This window comes from Colobus angolensis, unplaced genomic scaffold, assembly GCF_000951035.1.
Source record: "Colobus angolensis palliatus isolate OR3802 unplaced genomic scaffold, Cang.pa_1.0 Scaffold26, whole genome shotgun sequence".
NCBI lineage: Eukaryota > Metazoa > Chordata > Mammalia > Primates > Cercopithecidae > Colobus > Colobus angolensis.
This window is the reverse complement of record NW_012115821.1, coordinates 5,651,994-5,666,004: the sequence shown is the minus strand read 5'-3', so window position 1 is coordinate 5,666,004 and position 14,011 is coordinate 5,651,994. Positions and strand designations below refer to the sequence as shown.

Sequence of the window (14,011 nt, the reverse complement as noted above, 5' to 3'; positions counted from 1 at the left end):
ACAAGTGAGCATAATGCAACTGCAGAAGTTTCTTACTCTGAAAGTCTCCGTTCCCATCAGTCAGACCCAGGGAATCCAGACACTTACAGTTCTTTAAGATTCTTCATCTTCACAAAGGCATCAAACTGGACAGATCTGATCGCATTCCCTCCAAGGTTCCTAAAACAGAACATACATACTTATACAAAGAAACCCTAGGTAAACCTGAGGGGTTTTCAGGACAGTCCTGGTTTCACAGATGACCCACAGGGACTAGCCAGACCTGTGTCCTAACTACTACAGGTGGCTGTTGTTTCCCGAATCACAACACAAGCCCACAGAATGACTCAGGAGCCGAGCCAGCCTTAGGGCACCATCCAAGCTGGGCTGAGGTCTGCTCACAAGGCAAAACCTTCCCCAACAGAGGTTAAGAGTCAACCTTGATTCAAAGAAGAAATAAACTAAGAATCACATACATGAGGCATCCGCCCCAGATGGCAACAGCATGAATGTCTCAGGGGTGGCTCTGTCCCCTTCCTCCCAGGGTCTCAGAAGCAACCACACCAACTGGTTCAGCCCAGCACCTACTCTGCATTGTTAAGCTGCTTTAATGGAGGCAACAGGCTTGGCCAGGAGGAAGCACCTTGGTGGAAGAGGCAGTGAGGCCAGGGGTCCATGAAGGAGCTGGTGCAGGGGTGAGGCTGCGCAGCAGGAGCGGGGAGGGTATTTATCCAAATACCAACTGAATTAACTGGGAGCACACCCACTGGCCATATGTTCTGTAACTGTTCCTGGCATAGGCAACATAAAGGCCAAAGTTGAAGCTGACTTATAATGAGAAGGAAGCAGCTGGTGTTTCCAAATAGCCTGTTTCTCAGTTTACAAAGATGCGATTAAATTGCTAGCAGAACTCCCCGGCAGCCACATTTGGCAGGCCTGTGCCTCAGGGCAGGGCTGGCGAGATACTCACAGGTGCTCCAGGCCTTCCAGCCCCGAGAATGCTCTCTTAGCCACAGACTTGATCTTGTTTCCAAACAGAGTCCTGTAGTTTCCAAACATCCAGAAATTCAGGCCAGGGAAGGAGAGAGAAACAAGGAAGGGTTGAGAGAAAGAGAAAGAAAACACACAATTAAGGTAGTGCTACCTGATAAGTCTGTCCAGTGAGCGGCAGGTGGAAAGCTGACCTGCGCTGAGATTACGGGTTTGAAGCACACAGGCCTTACCCTTTCTGAAATGAAATGCTTTTATCTTTATTAGAATTTAATAGTGATGACAGGCTGGAACTGCATGCGCCGTGTTGCCTAAAAAAGGCCCCTTGCAGTGTCAGGTGGAAATCACCTTGTCTGGCCCAGTCTTTCTCCAAGGACCACCCACGCTTGGATGGTGAAGTTTAGTGATGGCCTTGCAGGAGAGATGAGACTGGTTATGGTTTCAGTGAGAGGAAGCTGAGTCAAAAAAGGAAAGAAAAATCTTCGGAATTAAAACTGCTGCCCATGACTGGGCATGGCAGCTCACGCCTGTAATACCAGCACTTTGGGAGGCTGAGGCAGGAGGCCTCAACTTGAGGAGGCTCAAGTGATCCCAGGAGTTTGAGACCTGGACAACATAAGGTGACCTTGTCTCTACAAAAAATAAAATCTTATCCGGGCGTGGAGGCACGCACCAGTAGTCCCAGCTACTTAGAAGGCTGAGGTGGGAGGATTGCTTGAGCCCAGGAGGTGGAGGCTGCAGTGAGCCGTGATCGCACCACTGCTCTCCAGTCTGGAAAACATAATGGGAATTTGTCACAAACAAAAACCAAATGAACAAAAACCCCCAAACTGCCACCCACTTCTGAAAAGTGCATTCTAGGAACACAGTTTCCCAAAAGAGGCAAGAAGAGGACAGGAAAACAGGCATCCATCAAGCTGGCTCCACAGCTCTCTGCACCTGAGATGTCCTGGCAGCCAGCACACAGCCATGGTGAGCTGTATCCTTGCCTATGAGAGGGACCCCTCAGGGCCTGCAGGCCATGCCCCAGTGCTTTGGCTCCTCAGCTATACCCCAGACTTTATATGATGTCAGTGGGCCAGCCTCCAAGGTTATCACTAGTGCCTGTCCCCTGCCTGGACTGCCTGCCCATGAGAAGGGGTTCCTGCCTCCAGGCAGCTCCGATTCAAGCCTTAGCAATAACTGTTAAGAGCTTTCCCACAAACCAAAGTCTGTGCCCTGCAGAACACACGGAAGAAATGCATGCCTCCTCCACCGCACTGTGTGATCTAAAGGCAAGCTTGTTTCCTTGCAGGGGAGCCCCTAGGGTGGGGCGCTGGGAATGAAGAGAATTGAGTTTTCCCCTCCCTGTTATCATGTTCTCTGGTGAGAACCCACCAAAGGCATTCCCTCTAATCCAGACGGCACAGGAGAATACCAGGGAACAACCGAAGGCAGTGCTGACCATGAGCTTCATGGACTTGTCAATCTTAAGGTACACCAGGATCTAACAGGCTTGCTAAGAACACTGATTGCTGGGAGCCAACTCCTGGGGATTCTCAGCGTCAACAGGTCTGTCCAAGGCAATGGGGTTCAGGTGGGCAGGAGAGGAAGCCCCTGGAGAAAGCCCATCTGGCCCAGCCCCCTACTGGGAAGGGGACTCTTGGTCCAGGATCTCACCTAGCCCTGGGGAAGAGACTGGACTAGAGGCCAGCTCCACCTTCAACCTGCATTAAGACTGGGACCCATAAGGGAAAACAAGCAGTCCCAGCCCCTTCCCGAAAGGAGGAAAAATGTAGGCCCTGAAGCAAATCAAAGATGGCAAGGCGGCCTGGGACCTGCCCAGCACACGGGCCGCTGCTTCTTCCTACCTGCAACAGGCCTCCTGGGAACCGCGTGGGCAGGTACCAGGAGGCTGCCTTCTGGCAACACAGGCTCACAGTAGAGCCAGAGGGAGGCACCACCAGCCTGCGTGGCCAGCTTCCAGGGCAACCACTCCACAGGGGCTGCCTGACCCTCTGTTTCATCAGAAACAGACTCCCTCCCTGGGGGCCACCATTCAGGCCAACCCCGGCGCTAACTGTGAGCTCAGTCCTCAGACAAAGCCAGCTCTGTTTCCTGCCTCCGGAGGGTGAAGGGGCAAACGGGCCAGAGACCCTCTGCCTTTTCTTTCTCTCAGACCGTGTGCATGGATGGGAAAACAATCGCATTCTGAAAGCGTTTTCCACAACCCCTCTCAGTCTGAAACTTTTATTTTAAAACAAATAAACCAAACACACAGAAAAGCCGGTGGCCATGCTAACTTAGGCTCTTTAACCACAAAACTTGCCAGCAAGTAACAGCTCATGGGGCACTGCACCCCGAGCGCTTCAGAGAGCGCTGCCAACTTCTACACTTACTCAGATCCCCCGGCCCAGGCACTGCGTGCCCGAGGTCCCAGTAAAAACGCATTGAACTGTTTAGTGAAATCTCCTGTAAACGAGATCCAGGAAAAAGCTGTGCTTTATTTCATCCATTAAATATTAGTCACATTGACCTGTTTTACAATGAGGGCAGGCTGTTATTTTTAATGGTGACAATAGCAATAAAACAAATTCTCAAATTCTCAATTATGCAGGGGCTAATTATCTTGTTGGTGGATTAGGCAGGGTCCTTCCCCCAGCAAACATATGGGGCTGGGATAGGGAGCTGCAGCCAGCAGACTGGGATGGCTCTAATAAAAGGCTGCTGTGAGGAGAAAGGAGAGGCGGGATTATGGGCTGGGAGGACACTATTTCTGTACCACAGCCAGGCTCCCAGAGAAGGCACAGCTGGCCTGACCTCCCCAGCACCAACCTGGAACAGAAAGCAACCTGCGGGAGTCACCTGTCAAACCTCCCATCCATCTCCTGGCCAACCCAGCTAACAGCTCCAAAGGCCTGGTTAGCACTTGCCAAATCAAGTGGCAGGTACAGGGGACAGTGCTCCGGTGGTCCTTGTACTCATGTCCTTGGGAGTAGCCGTGACATGTGCACTAGCCCCCACTCCCCAGCCACACACACAATGAGTTCCACTGCAGGCCCGGCCCCCCCACAGGCAAGGATGGAGGCTGCGCTCCCATCAGCTCTGCAAGTGCCCCCAAACATACCCCTTCCCATGTGCCCTGTGTAGGACTCTGCCCCTCCCTCTGAGGAATGCCATGGAGCCAGCTGGAACCACAGGGCAGGAAGTCACATACCCAGATCACTAACTGCTCCTCTCTGCCTGAGATTTGGCATCCAGAAATTCTCCCTTCCCTCCTGTGTACTGACTCTATGCCACTGTGCCGGCCCCAGCCTGGGAACCACACAACCATTTGCAAACAAACAGGCCCTGGGGTGGGTCTACAAAAGAATCCCAGACAAGCTAGGAAGAAAAGCATGTGCTGGGGTCTAGGAACATTCTCGCCCTGCTGGGAAGCTCCAGTGTGAGGGACTCTCCAACACAGCTGTGTGCATAAGCTGGAAAAATTAAGGGCAGGTCAACATCCACCCCAAATTCACAGAGAGGCCATTTATGGCTCTGCTGCTCACATCTCCCTTTCTTGGAAAACATTTTAACTTAGGTCTGACCTCTTGCGCGGTGGGAAGGACCCAAGGTCCCTGAGTAATTCAGCGAAGGCAGGGGTCTCTACCTTCCCATCCTAGGGCAGATCCTGAACACGAGCTCCCTGAGCTCTCCAAAGACAAACCCACACCAAATGAAGGGACTCAGGGCACCGGCTGCACTCCCCGCAGGACGGATCAGCTGCTCTAGAGGGGCAGGTCTTCTCTGTGTTAACACGCACCCCACTTCTCAGTGGATCCCAACAAGCCAGCACTGGGCCTCTCCTACGGAGCAACACAGTGCTGTCTGTGGTCACTTCTCTCAGCCGGGGCCACGGCACAGAGCTTTCCTGGAATGTTCTGAGTAGACGGGTGGGGAGGGGACCAAAGAGGCACTGGGTTCTTCCTCTGTCCCTCCCTTCATTCATTCAACAAACATCGACTCAACACCTGCGATATGCCAAACACAGCAGTTTTTAAGTAGCCCTGTGTACCAGGATCACATGAGAAGCATTTACTTCTCTGGTTCCCTTTCAATGTGGAAATCTGCACACACTATGCTAGGTAGACGTAGTAGTATCCTGAACCCCAAGTGCCCATCACACAGCTACAACCGTCCTCCGGTCGTGCCAATCTCGCCTCATCTCTACCTCTAGCCACTGCCCATTCTCGAACCCAGCAGGAGTTTATGGAATCCAAATCATAGGCATCATACCATTTTCTTTATCCAAGAAGAAAATGATCTGTTTCCTTCGCCACATAACCATGATAGCATCACACTTACTTAAGTGATTGCATACACTTAATCATATCAAGGAATTCTTGTCTGTTTATTGTCCCAGCTGCCCCAACTGGATGCATGTCTTTCTCTCTCACCCTTTTTCAAACATACACAGAGTCTCCAGCCCCAAGAAGCTGACTCAGTGGCTGCGTGGGGTGAGGCTTAGATTTTAACAAGTTCTCAGGAGTCTCAGGACCAGCTCAGTGTGGAGCCCACCACAAACAACAAGCGAGGAAAGCAGGGGCTTGGGCTGACCTCTTGGGGCTCAGATGGAAGTGCTGAGCCTGGTCCAGCGGGGGGACAAAGGAGAAAGCGCCAGGGCACAGAGGGTGTGCACTCAGGAAGGCAGCGGCGGACTCATGCAGCACCGGAAGCCCAGGTGACCCAGGGCCAGGCACACCTCACAGGCCTTCTGTAGAGAGACAGTCTCCTGGAAGCCATGACACCCAGGAAACAGCTCCAGGTTCCTCCAGACAGACATGCCCCATGAGGGCTGGCAATGCCGCCCACTCTCCCCACCCTCGCCCTTCCATCAGTTATGGCCGAGGCCAGGGAGGCTTATGCTGAATGGCGGCCCCGGCGCTGAACCCCTCAGCAGCCACGTCCCAGACCTGGAGCTCCTCTTGCTAAGAAGGCCTCTGCCTCACCCCACTTGGTACTTCTGGCTCTTCCCAGGTTTGCCCTATATGGGATAAAAAGGGGCCACGTATGGGTTAAAGGCTGGGGAAAATCAGCATTGTTTTAGGGACAATAAGGACAAGAAACACTGACAAGCATCTCCGACGTGCTGCTGGAGTACGGGACGCTCAAGAAGAAATACCTTCCTCAGAGAGCCAACGGAGCGCACTCCTCATCAGGACCCTCGTATAGAAAAGGTGTGAAATGCCATGCTTTTCAAAGCCAATCAGAAGCATCTACTATATAAAAAGACTCTCCCTACCACAGGCTCTCCTCTATCCTCGAGCTCCACTAGGGCTTTCCAAATATTTACTTGACACTCGCACTCTGCTGAGCTCCCCGTCACTGGGGACGGGATGGGAGAATCGAGTGGCGGCCGTCCACTCTGTCTTGCCCTCCTCCAATCTTCCCTCCAAGCTGCTAGTCAACAGCAATAATTACCCCCGTCCTCCTCCTGCGTGGTCCTTGGGTGGCATCTACAGAAAGTGCTGGTGACATGCAGAGAAAACAGGGTGGCCCAAGGGGGAGGGAACGTGGACTTTGGAGTCAAACAAGCAAATCCTGAGCCTGCCACTTGCCAGCTGTGTAGTTTTGGGCAAAATCCCATCACTTGTCTTTCCTCAACTAATAAAGAGGTTGCCTAATGGAGCCTGCCCCCATGAGATCATTAGGTACTACACACACAGGTGCTTGGCAGATTAACTGGCAAAATCTAGGAGCTAGGAAAAAAAGAAAAAGACCCTAAACCACACATTAAAATAGCTGCTACCATGACCCTTGGAAATGGTGTTTCCATTTGAGGTGATGGCTAACCATGAAAGTACTGTCAGGAGCCTCACCGCCCTCACAGCTGACTGAGCTTTACACAGCTTTGAGAAACGGAGTAACGGGGCAAGACTCCTTTGTACAAAGGACAACAGCAAATTCAGCAGTTTTCATGTGAGTTGTCAGGGAAGCCCGAGAAAAGCTCCACCAGGCCGCCAAGTGCCGGGTCGCCAGCCCCCAAGAACCCAACACCCAGACCAACAAGGAGACCCCTGCCCAGCGAGGAGTGGGGTGTCCCCCGCTCTCTTTTTCAAACTCTTCTCCCCAGACAAAAGCCTGTGTGGAGCCAGCTCTCTTCCTCCTGGGCCCAGAGCAGAGAGGCGCAGGGGGCACCACAGAAACGTCTCCCACAGAAGTGTCTTCCCGCGCATTTGCTGGCGGAGCTCCGTGCCGCGGATACTCACAGCTTGCTGAGGCTGTCGAGCCCTGAGAAGGCGCCACTCGTGTCCTCTATTGTGCCCGCAATCTCGTTATGGTCCAGATCCCTGGGGAGAGGACCGAAAGCAGCTCACCGAGCAGTCTAGGCATGAAGGGAAAGCAAACTCCCACCCAGTCTGCTGCTCAGAAGCTGAAGTCCCCTGGGTGCACCCTGGAGGCACAGCCGGGACGTAGGGTGAAGAGACACGTGGCCCTGGGAGGGAAGCCCTGTTTCTCAGCCTTCCAACCAAGACGACACACGCCTCAGACAAGAAGCTTCCCTGGGTTCCACCTGCCTCCCTGTCTGCGGAGGCCACGCTCCGGGGGAGGCAGGTGGTGTAGACAGCCCAGTTTGTATTCAGCCCCAGAGAGCGGACATCTGGCCCTGGCACGGAGATCAGCCCAAAAGGTTCCTTAAGGCTCCTGTCTGCTCTCATACCAACCAGAGTCCCTTTTCTGGACGTGACCGAGAAACTGCAGAAAGCACGTGGAAGAAAGAGACCTGGCACAGGGCCCACCCGTGGGCCCCTCCGTGCCAGCCAGTGGGTCTGGAGCCCAGAGCTCATCTCCTCCCAAGGCCTGCAGGGCGCTGACTCTGAGCCAGGGAGGACATCTGGGTGCTGAGTCAGACTTGTGACCCACTCGCCAGGATTGGAGAGATGAGGCCAACTCCTCAGCCCAGGCCCCTCCAGCAATACAAATCCCATGGCCGATGACTCAGTGGCCTCCCAGCTTCCAGAAGCAGGTCACAGTGCCCAGGCGAGACATCACACCTGGCGACCAGGCTCCCATCCTGCACACATTCTGCCCTCTCCAACTTTCCACAAGGTTCTTGGTTCTTAAACTTTCCCCTCCTGAGCCCTTGCAGACACAGGCCAGGGACAGAAAAGGAGCTCTTGTCTCCTGTGAGAAGCTGCAGCAGGAATCAATGCTACCAGCAGGGAGGGCAGCTCTGACTGAAGAGTGAAATGCTGGCGGCCACCTTTCTTTTACAGCAGGAAGCTCAAAGAGTGAAGATTCTGCTGCTGGAAGGGACTTCTCCTCTCAATGGGTTCCTTCCTATCATCTGCATACTGAAAAAACCAGGGACCGGGGGCTGTGGCTTTGTATGCCTGTCTCCCGGCTCCTAGCCCTGGCTGCCAAAGTTTTTCTCTCCTTTCTGGCCAGCTCAGTCTGAATGTTCCCAGCCTTGTTATTTGGATCTTGTACGGGCTCACAGGCTGACCTGGCCTGAACAGCTTGGCTCCGGCCCCTTTCACACTCCCTGGCAATGGCTCCACATTAAAGCTGGCTTTGCCAGGTGCAAGTGCAAAGGCCTCCCTCCCTGTCACACTGGAACAGACCCCTCTCTGTGCAGTGAATTATGCCTGAGAAGGAGACCCTAGAACCCGCCACCACTATCCTCTGAAAACCGTATGTCCCTCTCTGGGGTTTTATCCTGATAGCTGCTTGGAAGTTCTATGAAGCCAACCATGGAAAAGTTTTACACATAAGCCTCAGAAAAGCATCCTGCAGTCACTTTTGCCAACCCCATCTGATTAGGGACTTCAAGGGAAGTGGCATTAGCACCTCCACTTTGTTACCTGACCCCTGATGAGGTACAAGGAGAGACACAGGATTCCTTAAGTGCTGCTTTTGGAAAGGAGGCATCTTGGTACAGGTTATGCTGAAGAAATTCAAATGCTAGGGCGAGAGATGCACAGAAATATTCCCATGGTTTGGAGAAAAAATACTCAGGACTTAAAAATGGAAGTTGCAACTGAAGACTCAAGATGGAAAAGACTGACCCACGGCTGCTGAACTGGAGGCCGCACCAGACGCTTAGCGTGGGGAAGCTTTTTCCAACACTAGGAGCCAGCATCCTGTCCAGCACAACGTGGGCATCACTGCTTGAGAACAACTACTTTTTAGGAGTTGCCATCCATGCCTCTCTAGGCACCATCCTAGGGGAGTGAGAGGTTTTTCTGCTTAACCAGTTCTTTCTCAGTTGATTACATAAAAGTTTGAGACTCTGCACACAGAGCAAGCCAGCGTTGGATCCAATTCTGACTCGAAGCCAACGCAAATGGAGTTCAACAAGCAGATGGTTTGCTCTATTCTGCTCTCCCCACTGGGGACCCTTTTATCCTGTCAGGAGTGGGAGACGTACAAGACTCGCAGGCTCCTGAGTCCCTTGAAGGCGCCCTCCGCAATGTGGCTGATGGAATTGTGGCTGAGACGCAGGACGCTCAGGCTGCTCAGCTCGGCCAGGCTCTCCTCGTCCAGCCTTGTCAGGTTGTTGAAGGACAGGACCCTGAGGAAAAGCAGGGCAGTAATGTCACCATCTAGCGTGGTTGCCCCCCAACCCCACCCCACCGGAAATCGGGCCACAGTCGGCTAGGTTTCAGTGGGAAATGACACGGATGCACACACATGAGCGCACAGCGCCCCCCCGCCCTCACAGAATTCTGGGGGTAAAAGTGGCCATGCAGCTAGAAACTCATCAGTGCCAACACACTAGTCTGACTCCTAGAATGGCTGCGTAGGTCACAGGGGCCAGGGTAGCTGTTAAACTGTGAAGACTACGCACAAGGTCATGACACACAAGACCTCTCAAGCTCCAGTGCCTTCATGTTGCTGTCCAAGGCAGCTCCTGATTCAGCCTACAAAAGACCTCTCATAGCAGAAGCCTGGGATTCTGGAGATGACCCACAGCAAGCCAGGGAGCCCCGGTCACACTCCCTGCATCGGCCAGCAGAGGGCACCACTAGCCCCTGCGTGGGACGACCACACCTGTGCCTCACGCCATAGTGGGGCAACTCCCCACCAAGGGCAGGGGCCTCCTGCTCAGGCCTCCCTGCCCCCATCCACGTGGTCCTCAGAGTACGATCCCCTACTGCAGGTGGTAAAACCATATGCTTTGTCCAAGCCTCAGAATCAAAGCTTCCTCCCAGCACTCCTGCACCTCTGGGTTGGTTACATGACAGACTGGTCATCTATCGTTGAAAAATGAAAAATTGGGGCCAAGGCAGGAAGACAGAAAATAAACTCTGAGAAGATTAATGAGTTTTTTAAGGCAGCTGGGAGCAGCATTCTTTCCCTCCTGGAGAAATAAGTCAGGGTGTCTGTCAGTTGCATAGACCTGGCAGGAGATCAAAATTATATCCTCACCTGCAATTAAAGAACGTAGCTTAAAGGAGGGTGGGAAACACACGCTGGGAAGCAATCCCAAATCTGGCTCTGAGGTTACCTGGATATGGTGCTAACTGCTAGGACTGCTCAAGCGCACTTCTGTGATCTCTGGTGCCCCTTCTAGAGGGCACAGAAGAGGGCTTCATGCCTTCCACCAGCCAGAGAGGGGATCCCGCACCCCGCAGAAGACAGCATGCCTTCCCTGGGGCCGCAATATGCTGGTGAGCCAGAGGACAGCTCCTCACTTTAAGAACTGAACTGGCTCAGACTTTGGGGACTTAAAAGACCTCTCTTGCTTCCCACAGCTCCCAGCCCTGACCAACAAAACCAGGAGTTCCCTGCTGGGGTCACAGCTTGACTACAGAGCCTGAAAGGAGTCATCCAGCACGACATGGAAGGTACAACTGTAGGCTCTGAAGCATAGGAAGCTGACCCCAAAGGGTTAACACTCACAGAATCCAAGAAAAGTTAGGAAAGAGGCAGGACCACTGAGTTTTGCATTAGATAATGATGGAGTCACCAAAATATAAACTCCAAGTCTGTGTGTGTGTGTGTGTGTGTGTGTCAGAGGTGGGGGAGGGGAGGAAGAGGAAGAGGGAAAGAAGGACAGGGAGAGAGAGGAGAACACAGAAGACCAGACACAAACACCAGATGCAAGAATCCACATCAGATTCACACATCCCCTTGAGTGTGTCTGGTGAGGTCAAGAGAGACAAGACAGACTGAGGCCTGGCTCTCTTAACAATCATTCACTTCAGTGGGTGAATCTTTTTCAAACAGCCAAGCCTAGAAAAAGAAGAAAAAAACAAAAAAGAAAACCCACCCAACTCTTGTGAAAAATAAAGAAACCTAGTGGACTAAACTGGAGCATATAAAATGGAAAGAACAGTGAAAACACAAACTGTCTATTGGTAAAGATGTTCTCTGAGTCCTTAGGAATGCTGTGTTCACTGTCCAATAACCCCACCCTGACATGACAGGGTGGCCAGGGCCACTGCCCCTCGCTACGCAGGGGAGACAGTCTGTCACTACTCATCTCAGAACTTTGGGCAAGACAAGCTCAGTTCTCAGTCTCAACTTGGGAGCCCTGTCTGGAAATCTCCAAAAGGAGCAAGAGGTCCACACATCTCTGAACCCAGCACACACATGTGACTGCACGGGAGCCTCTGCCAGCAGGCCACTGTGGTGCAAATGGGGCCAAGAGCCTGGGCAACTCATCTACAGGAAGGAAGGTGGTGACTCCGAGGATACAAATTCATCCACAGTCAGGGTGTCACTGTCTCTGTTTGAGCCCAAATGACCCCCTCACTGAAGAAGCACATGCTATTTGGTGTGGCCATTAACACACAGCCACTCTCGAAATGGCTCCTGTGAGCACTCTGCTGGAGCTGCCCTTCCCTAAGAACTCTCCACCCCTGGAACTGTCTCCAAACCCAACAGAGCCTTGGGGGCCAAGGCTCCCTGCAGGGACCTACATGCTATTCCTGGAGCCCCTGCTAATCTAAATGCAGAGAAAGTGAAGGGGAGATAAGCGATTTGGGCTCAAATCGCTGAGGCTCCTATTCTGGGCCTGGCTGGTTTGGGGACAGGGCTACTGGCCTCCCTGTCTCTGAGTCCTCCCCGAGGCCACTGGGTGGTGGAATGAACCAGGCCTAGCACTTTCACCTCCAAGCAGTGTCTAAAAACTGCCACAGCCCAGAGCCGAGGACACTTACAACTCATGTAGCTTCTGGCAGAAGCTCCAGCCCTTGCGGTGAATGCGGGCGATGGAATTGTTGCTGAGGTGAAGCTGATGCAGGGCCGTGAGGCCGTAGAGCGAGCCGCTATTCACTTCTACCAGGCTGTTGTACTCCAGGTGCCTGCAACGACAGCCATACACGGGATGAAGACGCGCTTTCACTCCTTCACTGGACAGACAGCAAATGAGCAGCCACGCTGTATCTGACCCTGCAGTCGCACCAAGGCTAGAACAGTGCACGAGAGGACTGTGGAGTCTACTCGCACACATGTGCATGTGAGGAGGGGCTGGGAGAAGGCAGGCAAATCTAAATGGATGATAGCACATGCCAAGGCCAACTCAGAGTGTTCAGAGGGCAAGAGGGAGCTTCCTAGAAGTGACTTTTTTGGCTGAGTAAAAGTGAACCAGGACCGGGTGTGGTGGCTCATGCCTGTAATCCCAGTACCTGGGGAGGCCAAAGCGGGAGGATCACTTGAACTCGGGAGTTCGAGACCAGTGCAGGCAATACAGCGAAACCCCACCTCTACCAAAAACAAAACAAAAAATGACCCAGGCCAACAAACTGGCATAAGACTTCCAGGCAAGGGCAAAGCCCATTAAAAGAATAGAAAGGAGAGAGAATAGGAGGAGGCTCTTATTATCACCCCCATCTCACACATGAGGAACGTGCTGCTGAGAGAAGCCAGGTAACCTAAGACTTTACACAGCTTAGCCAGTAGGGAAGGGGCCAGAATTAATTCAAGCCCAGGTCTGGTTACCAACGGCTGGACTCTGTGCCACTGTGCTAGGAGACCCGCTTTAGTTCTGGCGTCAGACTATCTGGATTTAAATCCTAATTCTGCAGCTTGCTGGCTGAATAAACCTGCACATCTATAACATGAAGATATCCAAGAGCACTGACTCCATGGGGTCACTATAAGAAGGGAACAAGGGGACATCAGGATTCAGGGCAGCGCTGGGCCTGAGCTCTCAGGCCCACTGTGTAAGTGTGCTAGCACCCTGCTTCCCCACACAGCATGTGCTAGGAAAGACAGCGCAAGCCCAGGCGACCATCTCTTCAACAGAAGTCCCTAACTCGAATTTTGCTGCGTGTTCAATATTACAAGGGCTCTGGGCAACTAAGTTTTGCTTTTTTCCGTATTTCTTTCTGCTACTGCTCAAAAGGTAAGCACTTAATGTATAAATAACCTCGAAGACAGCTCATCAGTCTCAATTTATATAAATTTGTTCAACATAAAAACCCAATGGTAGGTGCTAACCCCATTTTCCTCTGAGAATTCTCTTTTAACTTCAGTCCATCCAGCACATGACCACCTTGGACTTCCAAGTCCAAAATGACATGCTGAAGGAGATCAAGTGAAGTGTTTTTGAATATGTAAAACAAAGGGTGGAGAATGAGTAGAGCAAGAAGTCCAGCAGCAGGAAACATTCTCACTGTTCACAGGGTAGGGAGGGCTGGTCATGCAGAGACGCCGATCAGAGTGACACAGCACAACACGTGGATGGACCTGGGCCTAGTTGGTTTCCACTGCCAAGAAAACCAGTAAAGGACATACAAGTCATGATATAATTTGCCCAGACTGGAAGGGAGAAGGGGCGGTCATAAGCAAGTTAAATCATTGACTCTAAAGCAGGAAATCGCAAGAGTTTGATAAGTAAAGACAGTGGTGTCAGTATATTAACTTGGAAGGAACAACCAGCAAAGCTAAAAACAGAAAAACGAGAAAGAGAAAGGCTTAGAAGTACCTGCCTCTTAGGAGAGGAACTGGGGTGAAGAGAGAATGAGGGGGAGGCGGTGGGGGAGGCTGGGGTGGGCAGTGATAGCTTTTCTTTACTATCTGATTTAACTATACAGATGAATTACTTTTGATTAAAAATAAATTTTAATGT

The 14,011-nt window shown here is 52.2% G+C and overlaps 1 protein-coding gene across 1 annotated transcript in view; it reads right to left on the bottom strand.

Moving 5' to 3' along the window:
• LRIG1 (leucine-rich repeats and immunoglobulin-like domains 1) overlaps positions 1–14,011 on the bottom strand; it is a 98,616-nt gene that overhangs the window by 27,531 nt on the left and 57,074 nt on the right. The window contains exons 7-11 of the mRNA XM_011947297.1: positions 12,099–12,242; positions 9,362–9,505; positions 7,200–7,280; positions 950–1,021; positions 88–159 (exon numbers count right to left, since the gene is read on the bottom strand). Of these exons, the coding sequence (XP_011802687.1) occupies positions 88–159; positions 950–1,021; positions 7,200–7,280; positions 9,362–9,505; positions 12,099–12,242 (513 nt within the window). The remainder of the gene's footprint in view (positions 1–87; positions 160–949; positions 1,022–7,199; positions 7,281–9,361; positions 9,506–12,098; positions 12,243–14,011) is intronic.